Below are 16,724 nucleotides of genomic sequence, written 5' to 3' on the forward strand. Positions count from 1 at the left end.
GGAATGCCGGTAAATAACTATTAAATGTGATGTGACCGTATGTTGTAGAATAGCCAGCCACTAAAAGTCAGCTACTGTTTCCAAGGGCAAGAAGGAAATTGTAAAATAAATGAAATAAAATGTGTACTAACCATTAAATGCAAAACTTAAACAATGAAAAAAAGTATAAAAGATGTAGAAGTGACATTATTCATAAATAAAATTTAGATTACGAAAAGGTTCATTTCTTTTTGAAAATGCACCGTGAGCTAGCGTTTCTTTGTAAAATCTCCTCATGCAAAACAGTGATGCAATTTGTTTTTACCAGCAGCCTCAGCAATCTGTTTACAATATAGAGAAACATAGGTGGATAGAAGGAGCAGCTTAATCCCCTATTAAAATGTACACTACTTTCTACTATTTATCCCAAAATGCAATGCTTCAAACCACCATAGTACAACTCTTCCTCTGTTGGATATGACAGAATGATAATCTAATCCTGTTCCATTTTTCCTGCTAGGGCAGTGTGATTAACATAATTACCATAAAGTGTCTTTCAGGCCACCTGTTTTTAATGCATTTTAAATTTGTGCATAAAAACTGAGCAGAAATGTCAAAATAAGTTATTTGGCCAAGGTGACAAAGTACAGTGGAAAGAGACTTGGCAAAAAAATAAGTAAATAAATAAAATCACAACACACTTGAAGCATGCAAATCAAAGATATAACAGCAGTGGAGAGAAACATGCATTAAGTGTTTTGCATTATTTGTCCACCCAGCTGCAACCTGTCTAGAGGTCCGATTAGCAGCGGTTAATGAAAACGTGTGTATGTGCAGAACCTTTTTAAGACCATAAGTCTGAGGTTGATAGTGCTGAAGTTTTAAATGAAACTGCATCCATCCCTACTGCCTGTCGTTGGTGGGGATCTGGTGTTGGTGACACAGTGACATAAGGCCATGGGCAGAAAGCCATGCTGAGAAGACGAACAGGGGAGAGATAAAGCAAGGCACACTCACAATGAGTGTCGAAAAGTAAAGTGATGTTCCTGTCATTTATCTCAGCAGGGGTACCATGTCTGTGTGTGTGTTTCTCCTTGTTCTCTCTCATAGTTTTCCTTCCTCTGTGGACTTCTTTCTTTCCTACGTGTCCTTCAGACCTTTTCATCTCCTCAGAAATTATCAAACTGTGGCCTTTTATGTCAGTGGATTTTGAAAAAACCAGCAGATGCTGTGTGTTCTTTCTCTCTGCTTCATGCAGCCACACATAATTAAAACATGATACAAGTATATGTTGTTTGCAGCAGTATAGAACACTTCTTGTTCCTAATTGCATTATGTCCACATACCTCTTGCCATCACACACGTATAAACACACACACACACACACCATAGGGGGAGGTGTGATGCAGGGGAGCAGTAAGGCAAATAGTGGAATCACATTGAGATTTGGTGTGAGAGACACTGGCATGACACACAACAAGACTACTGCTCTTCTCTCAGCTCTCTCCGGGAGACGGATACGCGCACACCACATTGTGCTGTTACTTAAATATCCTCCTCCCCTCTCACCTCGACTGTGACTCGCTGCAGGATTCTCACTCTTCTTCCTCATCACTTTTGCTGTTTCCCCCTTTACTTTTACAAGTTCTCCTCCTCCCTTGGCATCTCACTTTCATTGCAGCGCTAACCTCCTGCCCTGCTTCCCCCACATCATTTCCTCTCTGCTGAGTTCCCCCTCATTTCCTTGTTTTCTTCGGTGTGATTGAAGCAATGGTTTGATACATGTTTTTGAAATAGTAAATGCTGTTTTTAGACCATCTCTTGAAAGTTTAGTCAAGTTTCTTTGTCTCTGCTTTGCCAACCCCCCCACTCCCAGCCTCTTCCTTCCTCATCTTTTCTGCCAGCACAGTCTTTCCACTTTAAAGAAGCCATATTGTTGTTATTATCGTTGTCTCTAACTGGATCAGTTACCATTAGACCTGAATCTTTCTCCTTCTGAGGCCCATAGACCAGCTCTCTAACCCAATAGAAAACCCATGGGCACTATTACGGATGGCTGACCCATTCACATAACACACACACACACACACTGAGGTACAAACACAAAGATTTCATTCTGAAGATTCATTGGCCTAATCCCATCACACACTCAAATAGGGACATGTGCACTTACATACACACATTGTGCTTTTTCACAACCATCCTTAACAAATACACAAAGAAAATCCTGTGTTATTGGAGCTCTATGAGCAAATGGTAATATCATTGAGAGATGATGAGACTGAGTTGTTTGTGTGTGTGTGTGTGTGTGTGTGTGTGTGTGTGTGTGTGTGTGTGTGTGTCTTCGTGAGACTGTAACAGCTGCATATGGCTGTCATTATGGTTGGATGCATGAGTGGGACTAAGGAAGAGAGGGTAAATGTCATTCTATCAATGAGGTTATCTCTAATAAATGGACAGTTGAAGTCCTGGTTTCCATTTACTCTGCGCTCTGCTGAATCCCTGTGCTGCTCTCTTTGACTTCATCACTAAAGGCTGTAATAGCAAATGATAAAAGCGCTTTGGTTTGCTTTGTTTTTGTTTTTTTGGCAACAGGATTTTCAGTGGATTCACATGGAAGCAAGGTATACTGAATTACAGTGTATATATAGTTAACTGGTTTGTGTTGCAAACTCTTTATTTGAACAAAGCTGTTAACTCATTTAATTCTTTTTATTTCTGTTCTTGTTATTGCTGTTTCTTTTTTCTTTTTTTTTTTTTTGCTGTGTTCAGTTTAGTTGTGTGACAATATACAATTTATTTTATCTTTTCTAGTCAGCCACACTTTAGCTCTGCAGTATTTCACAGGGTTACTCCAACTACATAAATTTGAGGGACTCACCAGAGACAGAAGATGTAGCTTTAAAGGGTCTGAAAACAAATCCCCTTCCTACTCCAAGCCAAACATTATGAATACTCAGAGATGAAGTGATTGACGATTATATTGTAACAATGCATGTTAAGGTTTATCAGATGTTAAGCCAACAGTTCTCATTGTCAGCATGTTGGATGTGTGAGAACGGGGTAATTGTAAAGGCCTAAACAACTTAACCAACAGCCAGATCAATGTTTATAACTCAGACTTTCTTGTTGTTTCCAATCCCAAGCTGAGATAACCCTGATAACATTGACAAAACTCCTTTAAGATCTACAGAGGACACTAGACAATTGTTTCCACATGTTGAGTAACCAGGACCATCAACCTGACCTTCATGTTGAAAATCATCGAGTGCCTCTTTTACTTTTTGTCAGGTTTTGCTGTTTTCTGGTTATCTCCTCATCAAGACATTTCCATTGCAACAACGATGGAAGCTGATTGGGGAGAATCCCATTTTTCAGAATATATTTTTGGCCACATTGTATTGCTTGATGGTTAATACTTTGTCAAAATGTTTGCCACCACATCTACTGGTTTTCTATCTTTTTGCTTCTTTGTTCTGCTAGTATTATGTCTCTCTTGCTCTTTGACCTTGACCTTTGACCCCAGCTATGAGGAGCGAGCCAGATACCTAGAAAACATCATGCAGCACCACCAGGAGCCAACCACGTTTGAGGATTATGCAGCTCGAGTCTACAGTCCTGCTCCCTGCACACATCTGCCCTCTGACACAGGTAAGACCTGACCTTTCACTCTGTGGCACATCCAGTAAGCAGACAAACACCACACCAGCAGATAGACCAGAGAAATGGTGCCACTGCAACATGGTGAAACTGCTTGTTGTTGATTTACTTGCATAGATAAGTACTCCACAATAGTTTAATTTAAAGTGCAAAGGTAAATTAAGTGACACTTAACTATGCTGATTGCCCTTCTTTTTGAAGTATATGAGGAAAAATAAGCCTGCTAGATTTTAAAGCACTTACTCTCCAGCATCATTTCAACTACAGAGAAACCACACACAGCAGCAGCTCAGTCAGATTCAGAGCTCTGTGTCTGAGGAATTCTGTTCTCTATCCAAAGCAACTCTGAGGAATTAGCTGACATCTGATCAGCTGTCAAGATGGCAGGCATGCACATGGGTGTTGTAGTCAGATCTATGACTCTCATGTATCCATCCTTCATTTATTAGTAGGATACTGATCTGTTTTGTCTATAATGTGTCTAGTTAAGTATAATTTAAAAAATACAGTCCTTTGACTTACTCTTAATCGAATTATTTAACATGACAGTTATTTACAGTAATTTGATTTCATAACTAAGCTACACATTTGTTTTTCATAAGGAGGTTACATATACACAGCTGTGTGCCTGTATATATATCAGTCATTTAATGTAAGCAGTCGTAAAACTGAGGTTTTCTTTACTTGTTAAGCAGAGATTGTGTTTGTCTAAATATATATTTGTTTATGTATGTATGTGCAGTAGCTCCTCATCACACCAGCTGTTGTCAAAAATAATAATTTTACAACGATAATCAACCTCCTTTGAGGCTGAATAACATTAGTACAGCCTGATACATTTATGTTTTTTCCAAATGTTCATTTAAATAAATGCCATTGCTGTGTATTGGATTGTCAGTACTGTGTGTTGATCAGCCCCAAATGTCATTTCAGAACACAGGGCCAAACATATATTAGGGCTTCTTGTGGCTTCACATTACAGTACTTCTATTAGTCCTAATGTGTACCATGTCTAAAGTTCTGTGTTTTAACTAAATCTGGATAGTACTGTATAATAATCCTGTGTTCTGAAATAAACCCTGCTCAAATTACACATCTTCCACCCTCCCCCCATATCAGTAAAATGATCAATCTTTCTTCTCTCTTTCTGTTTTTCTTTTAATTTCACCAATTTTGTTAATTGATTTTTTCCAAATTATTTATTGGTTTATTTCTGTTTAATTTGCTTTGCCTGATTTTTCATTTTATCTTGTTTGTGTCATGTTTCTTTTCTTATCGTCTTTCTTTTATGGTTTTGTTCCTCCCTCTTTTAGATCGTAATGTCTCACTTGTGTATAGTTAAAAGGTAAGCCTGGTCACATGATTGACAATTCTGTTCTGATTGGCTCTTCCTACTTCCTACTGACATTTCAGCATAACCCTTGCTTTCCTTAACTTCCTTCAACATGTTGTGTTTATTTCTAAATGTCTTCCTCTGTGTTGTCCATTCAAGCAGGTCTGCATGTGGTAATAGTCTTCATCTACTATTTAAAAAGGAAGTGTCATTTTCATGTCATCTGTACATGTGGTTTGGTATGACTCATTAACATAGTGTGTAATGAGATTAAGAGTTTTTTTATTATTATTATTTCTTTGAGTTCAACAGTGAGCCGTGTTTCATCATGAAACGAACTGTAATGTTAGTTGTGTCCACCTCCCATTTGGGTAACACAGTATATGTCCTGGCTTAGTCAGTCTTCTTAATGGCCATTTAGCGTGAGATAACTGGCCCACACAGAGTGTTTTTAGAGAGTGAGTACCGAACAAAGCGATTGACAACTGAGAAAAAGAAGAACAGTTCGATCTGAGTCTCTCTTGGCCATGATTAGTTTAAAGCTGCATTAACTGTTTTTGTGTCCACATGATGAATATAAGTATGATATCCACTCTTTGTTTAGCTCTGGTTGTGGTGGGGTCCCTGATGGACTAGTGGCTAGGATCCAGCACTCTCGCCTCTGTAGCCTGCGTTCCATTCAGGGTTGTGTCAGGAAGGGCATCCGGCGTAAAACACGTGCCAAATTTCAACATGCAAATCCTTTTCAAAGTGTGACGATTCCCATGTGGCTAAATGCGCTGCCATGTTGACCAGCTAGTCCCTAACCGTGTCTGTATTCAGTGCCAGAGCTAGTGGTAATGAACATTGTGTTTCTATAGCTGTTTGCAAACAGCTTCTTGTCACCACAGAAAACAACACGTATGAGAGCTGTAAGATTGAACCAAAAAACCAAAACAATGGGTCTCACTCACCAACATCTTCCTAAGCGTTTTCTTACATTTCTTCATATGTTGTTCTTGAGAAAGATCTTAAGAAAAGTCTACAACTGATTCATGAACGTGTTCTTAAACCACAGAATTGTTCACACCTGTGTTCTTATATTGATAAATTGCATGTTGAAAGCACGTGGCAGTCGTTCCTATTTAGCAATGGTTAACATCCCGCTAATGCCCACAAAAGAACGAATGAGCTGCCATTTGTAGTAGTGTTAAATGGTGGATATAAAATAAAACAAAGATGATGCATGGGGGGCTCTTACCTACTCACTGTATTAGGAGAAGGGCCCACAACTGATGAAGTAAATAGATAGTTTGATCTCAAATCTGCGGCATCAAAACAAACACAGAAGAGAGAAGCTGACCAGTGGAGGAGGACAGGCTGGCCCACAGTTTTCTGAGCTGTACCAGCACATCGGGGCCATACACGGCTCTCTCGGGTGTGTCGTCAGCTGAGCGAACTTCCATGAGTTGCACCCAGGTCCCTTCAACTGCCGAGAGTCTGATGGACAGCCAAACACTTACACACTGGCCGAAATACTCGAGGCACTTAAAGAAATTTACAGAAATTAGAAATGTATATATCCACTTAAACCTGTTTGGTTTTTAAGTGATGATTCCTAGTTCTAAGCTACAAATAATCACACTGTAAAAGTTAAGTTAATATTTAAAACATTGATTTAAATACAGGCAATGAATTACTTATTGTAATTTTTAGTGTAGTGTTTGTTTTGAAAGGCCATAATGTTTTGTAAAATAATGGGAAAAATATTAAAGATATATCAATAATGACAAAAGTTATTGTAGTTGAAAGCTTAGAATTTCATGCAACTGTAGAAGTGAAGAAAACGAACTAGTTTCCAGCACCAGATGTGCTCCTGAGTATGTGTAGACTCTGTTCTTACCTAGGAACAAATTCAAAATAACAAAGCACTGGTGAATGCCAGAATCATCGTTCTTAAGAATGAATGAGGCCCAGTGAGCTGAAAGACCAACTACAGACGATTCTGCTGGGTTTCCTGGTTAAAGTGACTATGGTTTCTTTAATATCTGCCTCATACCAAACCGCACCTAGTGGCATGATGAAAGTGAGAAGTCCTTATTATGACAGTGTGAGATGTCTCCTCTTTTGTCTGTTCACTCAAATAATACTTTGGCTGTTTTGTTAACCTGCAATGTCACACTGACCTGGTGAAACCTTCCTCTAACCTTTTGGATGCTCCTCTCTTTCTGGTTGTAATGATGTAACACTGAATGCACGCACACACGCACACACAAAGTCTTAAGAATGGGTAAGAAACACACGCACACAAAGTCTTAAGAATGGGTAAGAACACATGTCTACACATGTTTTTAGTTATTAGTTTTTACATTTAAAATAATAGTGTCTGGGATAAGCAATGTTAAGCATAAATGTATTTATGCCATGATGAGTCGTCACTATGTATGAGTCTTGTTTTCCATTCTGTGTGTTGAATCTATTGGGTAGTTGCTTTTTGTGTTTGTGGCCACTTCTTCTTGTATTTTTTTTATTCATTTTTCTGTTGTTTTTTTTTTTTCTGACCGTCCTTCGTCCTTCCTGAATGTCCTGCCTCCTCCTTTTTCTCTCTTTCCTGTTGATTTTCCTTCCCTCTCTTTCTTGGTATTTTTATTTCGCCTTGTTTCTGGCATTTTAATTATTTCCTTGCTTCCATTTTCTTTTTGATACTGGCCACCTTCTCCCCCATTTTCTTATTTTCTTTCCATTCTTTTCCTTTTCTCCCTTCCCTTGTCCTGTCCTTTCCTTGCCTTGCCTTTCTCCTCCTTTCTCCAGAGGAGCACAGTGCTATGTATCTGATTGTTCCTAAACCACTAGACCGTTTTAACCTGCTCAAGGTGAAGGGGAAAGGCCTCAAACAGAAGGTCCTCCATGAATTATATGCTTTAAAGAAAGGTCTCCTGCCTTTTGTATTTTAATATTATCTTTAGGCCCAACTCCTTTCATTTGTCACCCATCTATATTTAGCAATGTCAAGACAAGTTTATTAATATAGCTTTTATTAACACAAACCCAGAGGAAAAGGGGGCAGTAAAAGTTTAGTGATGTTGTATTTCTCTTATTACAAAGTTAAGCAAAAACCTAGTGTATGGTATTTAAACTTGCCTAGTGGTTATTTTTTTTGGAAAAGAAAAAAAACCCAATGTAGAATCAAAATGAGTACAGAAAGGTTCTGTGTTGTCTGTTGTCCTGTCTTTGTCACCATAGGACTCTTTGGCTCAGTAGAACACCATGGGGCGTGATGTAATTTTCTTGTCATCCCTTCATCCTCTTCTCTGACTTACCTCCTCTCCTTTATCACTCCCTCCTCCATCCATCCACCCTCTTCACTTGCCCCCTCACCTCACTCTGCTCCTCCTCAGGCTCGTGCCTTGACATTCTTCGGGGAGAAAGTCCAGCTCTTGGGGAGGCCGGGAGCGACTCGGCGTCCCCCATGTCTCCCCGGACTAGCAAGAGCCGCATGTCCATGAAGCTGCGACGTTCCTCTGGATCGGCCAATAAGACTTAAGCCGTCTAGGTTACATGGACCAGTCAGAACTGATGCTTCATAGCACATGAGCCAGTCAGACACGGCTTAGTCCATGAGGAAGGTTTCTCCAGAAGAAATGTGGTGTGGAATTATACATAAAGGTTAAAAAAAAGGCACAATCCATATTAAAATTAATTGTTACTGAGAATTTCACAGAGATAAACTGTGGTTCTCAGAAATGGATGAGACCAGTGGAGGTGTCCATTGGCTTTGACTTGCCCCATGTTCTCCAGCGTGCTGCTGTTTTGTTCAGACACTGGCCTGTCATGTACAGGTTGCTTTATTGCACAGTTGTATTCTCAAAACACACATAGTAGTATTCTGTGGAGTATTCTATACTGTAACTTTATTTTGAAATTGCTCTACTTATCCCTAGCTTTACTCACAGAATGAGATAGAAACCAGTAGAACTGCTGCAGCATGCTGACCTTGGCCACAGTAGGAAAAGCCGAATAAGCACAGCCAATAAAGTGCAGTGTTAGTTCATAGTAATCTATGCCATTATACCCTCTCTGTAAATGGTTTTGGAGAACACAGTCTCCTCAGTCTCTGTGTGTGGTGGCATTTTGTTTATGGGGGATCTGTATATTTGTACTATCGTCAGGCTGTGTGTATAGTTAGCAACTTGAGTTTTGATAAGAAGAAAGTGTTGAGGTTTTGCATGGAGAATGCATGATGAAAGTGTTTTTATTCTCACTGCAGCATTAGACCAGTAACGTTAAAAGCAGGGGTCCTTGCAAAATGTAAATAGATGCTCTCAAGCCTCAAATGTTTTCAGTTTCAATTCAAAAGAAAATCTCCTTGTTGAACTGATAGGACTCGTTCTGAGCAGTGTTGTATTCAGAGGTAAAGGAGAGAAACGTTCTGTAAAGTAAGACAAAGTGATCAAAGCACTTGTTACATAAAGTTTTTGTTTTGCTCATTCTATAAACTGTGGACAAGCACTGATGTTTATTGTGCCTGTTTTCTTTTTTTTATTATTCATTCATTTTTTAAGACTGTAAAATGTTGCTGTATTTTAGTCCTTCTGTCATCTGATGCAATAGAACAGCTTTTGTGTCAGTGTTCCTTTGTCTGTGTATCAATATATGTATCTGTATAAATATATATATATATAGTAGATAAGTGAGTAACTATAAGAATGTGTACAGTGAGAGGAGGCTTCCTGTGTATATACTGTTCTGTGAGACTAGCTGCCAAAACTAAACCATGGTCCTCAGACCACATATCTGTTAAAAACTGGTTGACACTACAGGATTTTATGCTTTGCTGCTTCTTTATTCACAACCAATATACATTTTTTTCTTAAGGAATTGAAATATTTCTTTTTTGCTCAAATACTTCTTGCTGTTGATATACCACAGCCTTGGCACCACAGCCCAACTGGAGAAGTTCAGGTTTTCCACATATTTCATTGTTTGACATTTAGCTGAAGGAGGCCCAGTGTCTTTTGAGGCAAATTAAAATATGGCGCTGTTGCCAGTGATTCATTTTCACCACCTTAGTGGAGACGGAAGGAGGAAAAACAAAGCGTACAAAAGAGATGGAGCTCCAAGGCCAAAGAGGAAGAGAAAGGAGAGATGTTGACCTGTCCCCACATAGATGTGAATGTCTTTTGTTTAATGTTATGTCATTCCTTATTTAGACTTGTCCCCTGTTCTAATTCTGGATGGAGGGAGTCGGCATGTAGCCTAATCACAATGCAGAAAATGAAACTTTAGCACTGTGGTGTACACGTGTTTAATATTCAGCACTCCATTAGTTCAGCTCAGCTCAGATCAAACTGACGAGGAGTCACACTAGACTCATTTGTTCAAGAACTTCAAGGTTCCCCTTTCTAAATGTCATGTCTCTAGTATTCTCTCATCTTATATGTTGGATTGTTTGCCCTTTTTTTTCATGGCCTAAAGAAACATGTGTATAAAACAGGTTGTCATTATACTTCACTGCTTGAAATGCTGTAATTGTATTCACAGCTGGGTTTTTGTTTGTTTGTTTGTTTGTTCTTTTGAGTCACTGTAAACGAGAAAGGGAATGTGAATTTATTTTTTTACCCCTCCATAGAGTTGGGATGTGCCACTGTAAAAGTAGGTCAACTTCATGTTAGTGTATTGATCTTTGAAGTCAGCTGAGGTTTGAGTTAACCCTTTAAATAATTGCTGTTACATGTATTATTATTATTATTGCTGAGGTTGAAGCATCATTGGTTGGTTGACATGTGGTCTACTCGCCCCACTGCATTCTGGGCTGATCTGAACATGCTCTATACAGACTACAGCACACCTGCCATTCAGTTGAGCTGTCACAGTTTGTTTGATTACATCCTTTGAAAACCTGAACGTGTTCACATAGCAACAGCCCAAACTTTGTCCCAGAACCTAAAGGACAGGCCAGTGCCGTTTTTACACTCCTTCATATTCTTGGGATTAAAATACCAGTGGCTACACACAGCTACCCTGAGGGGCTCTTTGCCTGGGGGGTTGTTAGATGGACTTTTTTTTTTTTTTTTTTTTTTTGGGGGGGGGGACAAAATCAGCCATAGCATCAGCATATGTTACCAATAATCCAGCTTGAATAAAAATGTGCAACTTCTGTGCCTGTGTGGATGGAGACGGGTTCAGTGTTGTCCAGTTGCTGATCTAACTACTGACTGTACATACTGCATGACATCAGTTCAGTACTAGTAGCATGTGCTGACCACGTTACATTTATTCCACAACACACACACACACACACACACACATGCACTCCTCAAACTATGTTACTGTCAAATCTTGTGGTTTTGTGAACCTGTTTCAGACACAGAGTGGATGTGCAGTGCTGGACTCTGACAATGCTTCGTATCCATCCTGAACCGATTTCATACACTGGATGTGTGTTTGCATGTGTGTGCTTCAGCGTTAAAACGGTATTAATGTAACAATGCAGGACTGATAACTGATCATACTTTATTACCATTTAGTGACAGTAATTTAGAATGACTTTCACATTCAACTTTAAACATATCAAAATAGTACTGTATAGGCGTCAGAGAACCAGAATGACATTTTTAGCATCATGAAGGCATTTAGTACGTATTTCAACTGATTTATAACCAATAAAGACAAAAGACACTTTACTCATGGTACTAACATTAAATGTTCCATTTCTGTATGAAAATATTTTATAGCTAAGTTAACTAGTACATTTACTATAAAAGGCATTTTACTGTTTTCTTCTTGTTTTATATATTGTTCACTGTACATGACTGTCTTTTAAACAGAGCTATGACGTGGGTTCTGTCTCCAGCGTTCAAGTTAAAGAAGGTCACTTCCTAAACGTGGTTATCGGTCTGGTCTGCCTCAGATAAAACATGAATCAGTGCTGTAACCCACATCAGTGCCAATGGATTACCACAAAAATAGGATCATTATGAGTTTAAATGTTGACCATATTTAAAGACAATTCTCATTCTTTGCTTCAGTAAATGTAAAATTAATAATCAAAAATGTTCCTTTCTGTCCAGCTTCATTCTCTTAGGTTTTACTGTCACAGGTGAGTTACTGGGTTTCAATATCAAGTCATTTACAGCATGGATGTTTTAAGAGAAGATGTGATATACATTACAATATATATTCTCTATATGAGAACAGAAATATCAAGCAATTGTATAACTATGCATTGTAAGTACAAATTTATATATGTTTCAACAAAAACAACGTCTGAGTAAGGGTCACTTTGCTTCCAGTTTAAAGTGTCTATAATAATCCTATTGTTAGATCGTTTCTGGGATATCTTAGGTCTGTTACCTGTTCAATGAATAAAAACAAGTCCCGTTTCTGTTAGAAGAGAATCATAGCTTCACTCATGGTGGAACAGAAACCTGGTTTAGAGACGTTGGAGTGAGTGGAGACGCTCAGTGTTTTAGCTTTCAGTACCATGGACAGTTCTGGTTTGTTCACTTTGTGTGAGAGAGAGAGAATCATGTCGCTTTCACTTCCGGGGACAACGTCTGCTTCATTCAAGAGTCCGTATGTCAATACAGTGACTCAGCCGTAGCCTTGTAACACATAGTTGTAACACATAGTTGTAACACATAGTGTAAACTTCTTGCTTTCTGACCACAGCTGACATGAACAGGCTTCAGTCCAAATTTACAACAGAACTTATTCTGCAGTGTGAATGAAAACAGCCAGGCTACTAGTTAGCAGTTCATAGTTTCCCCGACTGATAGTCACTTGTCATTTCTTCATATAATCTGATGGCTCCTGTGTCCGTGTCTGGGACGCCTGTTACGGTCGCACCGTCATCTGCAGCAGCATCAGCTGGCGGTTCTCGGTGGGATGAGTCTTGTTGATGTGTCTCGTGAGCCCCGGGGAGCTGAAGAATGTGGACGGGCAGTGCTTGCAGGTGAAGATCTGCTGGTCGCATTCCCCGGTTCCGTTCTCTTCTCTGTGCGCCTGATACATGTCTGGTCTGAGTCCCGCACCCAGAGTTCCAGCCAGTAACTCGTCCCTCATCGCGTGCCATAGACGGTGCTTGTCCCTGATTTCGATCGACGGGAAGCGTGCACCGCACAGGTGACATAGAAACACCTGGCTCTGACCGCCACTGGTCTCGCGCGCCTGGCCATAAGATGATGGGGGCGGAGACGCTCGTGCTGGCATCTCGTGCGCGGCCAGGTGTTTCTTCAGGTAAGCCTGTCGCCGGAATTGCTTCCCGCAGTGCCGGCACTCGTACACTTCCTCCTCCGGGAGGGACTGGAGGAACGACAAAGGTGGATGCGGAAGAGATGGGGGTGGTTGCTGCTGCGGCAGGTCGGCGCGCTCGTCTGGGTTACTGTTTACTAGAAGAAGCTTTGACAGCGGGCTGTCCGCAGCTCTCACCTGTTGCTGCAGGTCCAGACAGCTCTCCGCTGGGTTCCGGTAATGAGGGTTATAGTGAGGAGGCGCGAGGCTGTCGCTGTCTGGGCTGTCCTGGGACGGACCGTGGAGCATCAGTGCGGACGGCTCGCGCCTGATGTGGGAGCTGTCCAGCGCTCCGTGGTGCTGCTTGGAGTTGACGCGCAGGAGCTCGTTCTCTTTGCCCTCCATCTCCATTGGCTGTCTCTCGTGCTGAACGAGCCCTCCTGCCTCTTTTAACGCCTGACTCTTGTTTGTCTCTCCTCTTTGGTTGTTTACTGGACGCGGTTTGTGCCAACGGCGATGAGAGGCCAAGTTCGCGGGACAGCTGAAGACTTTGTCGCACTCGGGACACCGGTACTCCACGCGCACTATGCGGGAGCACTTGTGCTGTGCGAGGGAGAAAGGATCGGGGTACTCCTCCTTACAAAGTTGGCAAATGAACTCCCCCAGCGGCTGGTTCCCAGTAGGTGCACATGACTTCTCCCGCTGTCTTCTCAGCTCGGGACTCTCTTTCTTGATCCGCAGACCCAAAACCGGCGAGGTCGTGACCTCGTCCTCGAAGTTAAGTTTCCGGTTCACTTTGGGTTTCTTTAAGGTGTTTCCCGCTGATGGTTTGTAGTGCTTGTTACTGTTCATGCGCTGATCCGGTTCAAGAAATAAGCTTTTTCGCGCTGCGTGATGCTGCTCCTGGTTCATCGGTGTCAGTGGAGGGAACAAGTGCATACTAGTCATACTCGGGTCATATTTGTCATTGTGCCCGTAGGACTGCGCGTGGTGGTGGGTGCTGTTGGCGAGGAGCCTCTCGATGGAAGCTGACACTGAGGCCGGCGTGGTGGTCACCAGGAACGGCAGTTCAGGTAACTCCGGGAGCGGAGATGATGCTGGGCACCTGCTTGGGAACAGCGGTTGCTTCTCTCTGTCTTCCTGCTGCTCAGGTACTCTGGTGCCGACCGGTTTAACGGGGCTGCAAGCCTCTGTTAATGTCAAGTCGCGTGGAGGTGGAGGAGGTGGAATAAAGCAGGAGTAATCACCATCGGGAGTCAAAACGTCCACTTCGCTCACCCGCTCCTCAGTTTCTGGTAACTGTGCGCGCCGGTCCGCTTCCGCTTCCAGCGCGGACTCCACGTGCGGGCTCCACGCCTCTCTGACACCGGCGGAGTCTGCGCGGGACACCGGGGATTGTCTGACTGACTGTTCAAACGGAAAGGCACTGGACACCTCTTTCTCATTCGCCGCCCCCGGTTCTGTCGCTTCATGGCCGCCGCTCTTGTTCCTGTGAGCGTCATGTGTAACGCTGTAACGCTGACCTGTAACAGGTCTGTTGTTACTGGCACTTCGTGACCGGTATGACGCCGGGCATCGCCGGCTTCTCTTCACCAGGAATCCTCGCGGCATGGCGGTGATGATGCTCGGAGCGTGGCTCCACGAGGCTGAAAGAACAACAACTCTTGTCTCGAGCCCACTTTCAAGGAGAGCTCTGAGAGAGAGAGGCGCGCGCAAGTGTGATGGGAAGCAAGCGCAACACCGAGACAGCACAGTGCGCGTGTTGGATTTTAGCCACCTCGCCTTCTTTTACGCACGCGCGCGCTCACACTATACATATTTTTTGCCTGGGCTTAGTAGCCACTTGTTTAGGGCGATTAGTTCTTGAAATCAAACGGAGTCCGCGAAGGTTTGGTTCAGTGTGAGTTTCAAAATGAAACGTTGTTCTATAAAAATAACTACAATAAAAATACAAGATGAAATGAGGGTTCACTTTTAAATGTGGATAAAAATAACTACAATAAAAATACAAGATGAAATGAGGGTTCACTTTTAAATGTGGATAAAAATAACTACAATAAAAATACAAGATGAAATGAGGGTTCACTTTTAAATGTGGATAAAAATAACTACAATAAAAATACAAGATGAAATGAGGGTTCACTTTTAAATGTGGACTCCGGTCAGAGTTTTCTGGTTGAATTCGTTAACTCCTCTTAGAATTTAACTCCTCTTAGAATTTAACTCCTCTTAGCCTCCTTCCACAGGCTGATGGGCCTTCTCTGAATATGCAAATTGAATTTTTTCAATTAGAAAATCTGATTCAATGTGTGTGTGTGTTTGGTTTAGTGTAATTAGCTCTAGCCACCATTGGGACTCACACAGCTACAGATTTGATCTTCTTTAAGATTACTAGATTACTAATGACCGTTTGTGTCTGATTGTCTTTGTTGTCGGCGGTGGGAAAACCGAGGACATGGCTTTTCCCTTTGAGTGTGTGGTTGCGCGTGCATGTACATGTACATGTTGTATGTGCTCGTGCGTGTGTTATCTCTCCAGCAGAACAGAAGGGCAGTGCAGTGAAAGAGTGAAGGGGTGCGCGCGCGCGCGTGTGTATAAACCAATTCCACCCGTACTCCCCCAGTAGAAGCTGCGGGCCAGGCGCTCTACAGCTCGTCCAGTGGGCTCAGGTCCACCGGCGTCGCTCACTGGAAATCAGTGAAGGCGGATGAGTGTGAGCAGGACTTGACGAGGGCCGCCTGGGATCAGACATGGGCTGAGTGGAGAACAGGTTCACTGTAAAAACTAATTAAGCATCAAGCTTCCTGGCCCTTAACTTGGGATGTTTCCCCTATGACTGAAAACCTTTACTCCATTTAACCCTTAGTGACCCCACTGACTGAAACTGTAAACGTTACCTTATTGGAATCAGTCTGCCCCCATTTTATTGTATGAAAGCCCATTTTCAACACAAGACAAAGTCATTCAAAATGTTTTATTTTATAGTTTTCACCTCATAATTGTGATCTTAAAGCAAAATAATCTCATAAATTTGTTTTACAGAGTCAATCTTTTGGACAGCTAAATTTGGACTTAGAGTAATTTTGTTTTAATTACAATTAATTTGATTTTAATGTACTGTTTCATTCATTATTCTTGCCTCCGAGAAGCTGGGCTTCTAATGCCATGATGCCATCATTACCACATTAATGACACTCTTCATGCAAACAGAAATATTTAGTGGCATCAACCTAGTGACACAATATCTATTTATTCCAAGAAATTGTCTTCTACATTGGTGGTGAAAATTATTGTACTGCTGAAATGAGGAAGATCAGATGTGTATCCATCGTCCTAATAGATGGGAAGCAAATAGAAATAATCAGTATCCAAGTTGCACGTTATACTACAATCTTTTTATGTGTACATTATTTTAGGTATGTTTTTAGTTCACATTGTTTGGTTTCTGGAAGTCACAGTTCACTCACCTTTTATTTTGTCAGATTCATTTCCCAATAAATTGCTGACTTGTGCTGTGCAGTGCAAAGTTCCAGCAGTTTAA

The 16,724-nt window shown here is 41.4% G+C and overlaps 2 protein-coding genes across 2 annotated transcripts in view; one reads left to right on the plus strand and one right to left on the minus strand.

The window, feature by feature from the left end:
• Positions 1-8,628, plus strand: part of ralgapa1 (Ral GTPase activating protein catalytic subunit alpha 1) — a 77,144-nt gene extending 68,516 nt beyond the window's left edge. The window contains exons 46-47 of the mRNA XM_020621976.1: positions 3,506-3,630; positions 8,350-8,628. Of these exons, the coding sequence (XP_020477632.1) occupies positions 3,506-3,630; positions 8,350-8,495 (271 nt within the window). The 3' untranslated portion in view covers positions 8,496-8,628. The remainder of the gene's footprint in view (positions 1-3,505; positions 3,631-8,349) is intronic.
• A 2,972-nt stretch (positions 8,629-11,600) lies between these two features.
• Positions 11,601-14,849, minus strand: insm2 (insulinoma-associated 2). Its single transcript, XM_020621972.1, has one exon. The coding sequence runs from the start codon at positions 14,792-14,794 to the stop codon at positions 12,788-12,790; it is 2,007 nt and encodes a 668-aa protein (XP_020477628.1). The 5' UTR covers positions 14,795-14,849; the 3' UTR covers positions 11,601-12,787.
• Positions 14,850-16,724: the final 1,875 nt, after the last annotated feature.

This window comes from Monopterus albus, unplaced genomic scaffold (genome assembly GCF_001952655.1).
Source record: "Monopterus albus unplaced genomic scaffold, M_albus_1.0 scaffold270.1, whole genome shotgun sequence".
Classification (NCBI taxonomy): Eukaryota; Metazoa; Chordata; class Actinopteri; order Synbranchiformes; family Synbranchidae; genus Monopterus; species Monopterus albus.